This window comes from Athene cunicularia, unplaced genomic scaffold (assembly GCF_003259725.1).
Source record: "Athene cunicularia isolate RWA unplaced genomic scaffold, athCun1 BOjh375561_part1, whole genome shotgun sequence".
Taxonomy (NCBI): domain Eukaryota; kingdom Metazoa; phylum Chordata; class Aves; order Strigiformes; family Strigidae; genus Athene; species Athene cunicularia.
The window spans coordinates 45,095-50,933 of NW_020799148.1; the positions used below are offsets into that span (position 1 = coordinate 45,095).

Sequence of the window (5,839 nt, forward strand, 5' to 3'; positions counted from 1 at the left end):
CCCCCTGACCGTTCCCAACTCCCCCAGACCCCTCAGCGCTGGCTCAGCCCGACTCTTCAACCCCCCCAGGGATCCCGGGGACTCCCCCCTGCCCTGGGCAGCCCATTCCAACGCCCAACAGCCCCTTCTGCACAGAAATCCTTCCTCAGAGCCAGCCTGACCCTGCCCTGGGCAGCTTGAGGCCATTCCCTCGGGGCCTGGCGCTGGGGCCTTGGCTCCAGAGACTCATCCCCCCTCTCTGCCCCCTCCTGGCAGGGAGTTGCCGAGGGCCAGGAGGTCTCCCCTCAGCCTCCTCTTCTCCAGACTGAACCCCCCCAGTTCCCCCAGTCGCTCCCCAGCAGACATGTGCTCCAGACTCTGCCCCAGCTCCGCTGCCCTTCTCTGGCCACGCTCGAGTCACTCAATGGCCTTTTTGGGGTGAAGGGCCCAACTAAGTGCCTACTGAGGACGGTTGTCAGAAAGCCGACGAACAGATGACTTCAAAGAGTTTTACCTCTCCTCCTTGGTCCAGATCCATGGTCTCCAAGTCAGTGTCCATCCGGGACTGGCGCACACGCTCCCGGCGAGAGCGTTCCTCCTGCGTGAAGGGATGAGAATTCAGCCCCGGGGAAGAACAGCTGAGCCTCCTCCCTGAGCTGCCAGACTCTCCTGTCACGCGTGGCTGCACACCCTGCGAGCCTGCACAGCCAGAGCACCACACGCCACCATTTCTCCCAATTCCAAACATTCAGGTAACCAGAGCCAATGATTTTTGGCAGTAGGAACCAGTGCCCCAAGACCGGGACATAAACTTGTCTTCCAGGAGAGCAGACAAAAGGAAACAGGGAGTGAAAACACACAACCCTGCAGTGCCCCAGCAAAAGCCCAGCCTGCTGCGTGCCTGTAGCGCTCCTCAAACACAGAGACACCAAAGTGACCCCTCACATCAACACAACCAGGGTGTTTTCTTCCAACAAAGCAGGAATATGGGATTAATCACCCTCAAAACAACCCTCAAATCAGTCATGGAACTGCTATCATCCAAAGGCCAAGCAGAACTGACACTGCACGCCAATAAACCTGTTCTGAGTGTCACATTCCAAGCCCAGGTAATTAGGAGTTGATTAGGTGTTTTACTGTGGTGAGCCACACATCGAGGAGGCCCAGAGGTGAAATAGTGCTGGTACAAGACAGTTAACACCAATTCAAAAACATGAAACCTGCAGATATTGACATTTCCCAGAAAAAGCAGACATCTGAGTGACTCAAAACTAAGAAGTGGTAAATATATCGCTCTCTCAGCTGAGTCTTAACCATCACCTAAGCAACGTTTCCTACGGTTTCAAGATCCCAGCTGAGTCAGCAGGCTCCTCTCTCACGAACAGCAAACAAAACACAGCCCAACAATGACCGCAGACAGCAGCAAGGATCCCACGATTCCTCCCTCATCCGGCCCGAGGTTCCCTCCAGCCTTACCCGGATGAGATCCTCCTTCTCTGTCTCGTGCAGCTGATACAAGAACTTCGACAGCTCAGGATCCGCTTCCATCTTCCCCATTATTCTTTCTTTTTCAGCTTCACTTTGTGCACTGGCCAGCAAAGTGCAGTACAGGACTGACGAAAGAAAATTAAGGGATGGCGGGTGGGGTTAAGGATTGAACCAAAAGGGAGCAAATAACAAAGGGCCAAGCTTCACAAAGCAACACCGATGGCAGCTAAAAAGCCTCGGGTTGTGCTAGAATCATGTCAGAACTGCAGGGAAACAAGGTGGGACAGTCAAAGTGAACGCCACTCACTCATCATGCGGTGCTGCCGCAGGACTTTAATGAAGTCGAAGGTGTTAAAGCCCAGGAGCAGAACAAGCTGGTTCTCACACTCCCGGTCGTCGCTCGCAGTCTGGGAGGAGAAGAAACAAGGAACGACCGGTTACCTCAGTGCCCCACAGAACAAGAATCCCTGCTTTGCACAGAACTGAACTCAAGTGGAGCTTAACAGCAACTACACACAAGACCGAGTGTCCAACCCTAAAACCCGAGTCCCCTTCTTCCCCACCGAGTCACGACGCCCAGCACACACAAGCATCAGCACCAAAATTAGCAGGGAAACAGACCCAACTTACAATGATCTCTCAGCAAACGCTCACAAAAATCCAATTGTTTTCCCCTTAGAAGAAGATTTCTGTGGATTAAGACTAGGCCCACCCTAGTCCAGCACTTATCTAGATTGTTGGCAAACACAACAGACAGCCAGTGGCATTTACTCTGACACGGGTAACGAGTTCTTGGGGCAAATTCACAGAATTCCAGAATCATTCAGGTTGAAAAAGCCCCTCGGGATCACCGAGTCCAACCCTCAGCCCGACTCCACAAAGCTCTCCCCTACCCCACATCCCCCACAGCTCATCCCAACGGCCCTGAAACCCCCCCAGGGATGGGGACTCCCCCCTCCCCGGGCAGCCTGTTCCACTCTCGGACCACTCTTGCTGGGAAACATTTTCTCCTCCTGCCCAGCCTGACCCTCCCCTGTTGCAGTTTAAAAAAATTCCTGCCTTCCAGAGAGGTATTCTGAGGGCACCACAATCCTGCAGATCAGGTGGCCACTGACCTTCAAGATCTCCAGCACTTCATCCGCCTTCTTCTGGGAAACAATGGCATCGTCATAGAAGCGGCTCAGCTGCCGCTGGAGCCAGAAGGCGTCGATGTCTCGAGGATGCAGATCCTTCTTCTTTGAACTCATCAGCTCCCCCGATGCCACAAGCTTAAGAAAAGCCCACCAAAAATGTTATTTTCCTGCAAGAGGAAAGCAGGCACGCGGCCTCTGCAGTCGGAGGGAAGGCCTTGGGCCTCTCTCTACCCTGGCAGAGGAGCGGAGAACCAGCAGGTGCAACCGTACGGCTGCCGGAGTTGTTAATTTTATTAACATTCATTTTGGTCTCCATCAGACAACAGCTTCAAGGCTCCTCTCCACCCACAAACGACCTTAACTCCATCTACAGACCAACAGGATCCCCCACCCTCCTCCAGAGCACCTCAAAAATCACATTTCACGTGTTCCTCGGTGACTCACGTTGGCCGAGAGGGTGCAACGGACCACGGCTTCATCTCCCTCCATGTCATCATCAGACGCCTCGTCGCGCACTTCGCCATAAATGTCCTCATCACCTTCCTGCGGGAAGGAAAGTTCCAGTAAGTGGCTTTTGCAAATCTCCAAGAGAAGCTTTTCCTCGACAGAAATGAATAATCTGGCAGCTCATTCCCGAGGGGAAACAGCCTGCCTTGTGCTTTTAACAGGAATATAATGCTGTCGTCCAGGTAAAGGACCACGTGATAAGATTATTTCTACTCTCTACAGAGAGGTTTTGCCAGCAACTCCCCCAACAGTCTTGTATTTATCTCTCTTATCGTTCTCTCAGCCTCTTCCAAAAAAACAATTCCAGGGAGTGTTTCGATGAAACACTTCCAACCACCGCATTTGAATTTCTCTCTTCCTCCCGATGTGTCAAGTCTCACCACGAGATCTAAATATCACCATCTGTTTTCCATCGTACTGACTCATGATAAGCCTTGGATTAGCAGGATAATCAACAAATCCTCCCCAAACCGGGAAGCAGCAGCTAAAATAATCCGGCTTCTACTTCCTGGCAGAGGCAGCCCAGTCCCAGCCAATGCCCCATTTCCCAGCGTGGCCAAGTAAAATGGGACGAACGCAGTCCCCACGGAGCAGGGAGGGGACAGGACAGGGCCTCCACTGCCACGCTGCAGCCTCCCAGCTCATACCTCCTCATCAGACTCGAACTGCACGTTCACCCCGTACGTTTCATCAATATTGTCGTCTGCAAAAGAGAGCGGAGTTAGTTCCTTGGAAAATCTGGGCACCACATGCAAGGTTCACAGATCCACACGCCCGCCCACACCTCTGCGCAGCCAAAAGATGTAAGGAACGTGGTTTGGGAGCTTGAAAACTGTCCAAACATTTTTTCTGGCTTCTCTGTATGCAAACACACCCCAGACTAAGGCTGGGTTTGGCACCACTAACCCAACTTTCTGCCAGTCCCTGAAGCCACGGCCTACAACACCACCTTCCATACCCATGTTCTGGATCTCCTTGTCTCCGCCGTAATCTGTGATCTTCTTCCCCAGGTTCACCAGCACGTGGTAGCGGGTATCATCAGTCTGTCCCAGGAGCAGATCGATCTCCTTCCTCCTCTCCTTATCACGCAGTTTCTCGTTCTTCAGCACCGCCAGGACCTCGTCGGCAGCTCCGCAGAGGATGTCACGTGGCTGCAAAAGGAATAACGTGTTGGGAAGAGGAAGAAATTTGGTACGTGAAGGGTACGGGGTCGGTCCTTCCTATTTCTGGACCCTCACACAGGCACCAAAAGGCCGCTCCCACAACAAAGGCACCAGCACAAGCAAGCCCAAAAGCCAGCACCACCAGAGTGAAGCCATCCCACGGGATTAAAGGGAAGAACTAAAACAGCCGAAGGCCAGATCTTACAGGCTTTGAATCCTCTGTCAGAGCAGGGACAACCATCCTGAGGCGTCCCCATCCTCACCTGGTCCCCAAGAGCTGCCTGAATGAAGCTCAGCAACACCTCGTAGGTCTCACGGGTCTCCTTGGTTTTGGGTTTGTAGATGATGCCCACCATCTCGTCGATGCCCTCGGAGAGCAGGGTGTAACCCTTCATCTTGTTGATGTCATGCCTGTCCTCGTCACGCTTTCTTCTCCTGGAAAAAGGGGCAGGGGAGGAGAGCGCCTGGGTCAGCCCCATGGCAGAGCCCTGCTTTGCTCCTTCAACTATGGCTCATCTCTTTTATTTGAAAAATCAAAGAGGAAAAATAGATATTTTTTGAGTTTTCACTTCCATTTTAGTTCCTTGACATGGAGCAAGTGACTCCAAATTAAGAAAACAACAGCTCTGCGCCCTCCAAGTTGGCAGTTTTTAGTCTGCAGCCCCATGCTCACGCCACCAAAACATTTTCCACCACAAAATGTTCCCAGCACCGCTGAATTCTACCCCGTTCGCAGCACTAAAACAAACCAAGGCTGCGTTAGGCAAAGACAGGAATGAGAAATTAACTGCCCAGAGTATTTTTCATGCAAGTACAGTTCTCTGTCAGGGCTCCACACCCCCTCGGCACCGAGCTCCCACTCACTTGGCTCGTCTCTCCTCCTGCATCTGGGGTTTGGTTCTCTGGGCCTTGTCGCCCATGCGGGTCCCCTCCAGTTTGCCCACCAAGGACAGGACTTCCCCCGTCGGCTCATCCCGCCGCGTCCGGTCGATCAGCGAGCGGTCGGCTTGGAGGACGAGGTTGGAGTTCTGCGAGAAGAAAGATCAAGGGATGATGGGGGGCCGGGGAGGAGCTCCCGCAGCTCCCACCGTGCGGCTGACGGGGGTCCCACCGGCGGGGCGGCCCCACAAGTTTGCAAACCGCCACACGCGCAGTTTCTTTTAATCTAACGCGCTCCATGTGGGTCGAGATACGAATCATTTGCTTTTTAATTAAACAGGGTGCTATTTTAACCCACCCCACCAGGCGCGGGTTTAGATTTTAAGCTGGGACTGAGCTGCTCGGCACCACCCCGGGGCTTGTTTCAGCCGGGAGAACCGGCACGCTCCTCGCCCGGGTGCTCCGTTAGATCTCGGTGCCCGGAACGTCCCGCTTGGAGGGGGAAAAGTCCGCGAATAAAACCCCAAAAGACGGTTCCGGTCCTCACAAACACCTCCCCGGGCCCGGTAAAGGGCCGCTACACCGAGCTCTCCTCAAGCAGGCGGCTTTCGCGCGGAGAACCGGGGCCGCCACGGTGCCGGGGGGTGTGTCTGAAGGCCCCCCCTGGGTTAACGGCACCGGGGAGGGCCC

The 5,839-nt window shown here is 53.9% G+C and overlaps 1 protein-coding gene across 1 annotated transcript in view; it reads right to left on the reverse strand.

Annotated features, from left to right (window-relative positions):
* Positions 1-5,839, reverse strand: part of SNRNP200 (small nuclear ribonucleoprotein U5 subunit 200) — a 36,760-nt gene that overhangs the window by 29,497 nt on the left and 1,424 nt on the right. The window contains 9 exon segments of the mRNA XM_026866912.1: positions 494-577; positions 1,456-1,592; positions 1,775-1,874; positions 2,583-2,735; positions 3,045-3,143; positions 3,755-3,810; positions 4,066-4,258; positions 4,534-4,705; positions 5,135-5,298. Coding sequence (XP_026722713.1) covers positions 494-577; positions 1,456-1,592; positions 1,775-1,874; positions 2,583-2,735; positions 3,045-3,143; positions 3,755-3,810; positions 4,066-4,258; positions 4,534-4,705; positions 5,135-5,298 — 1,158 coding nt within the window.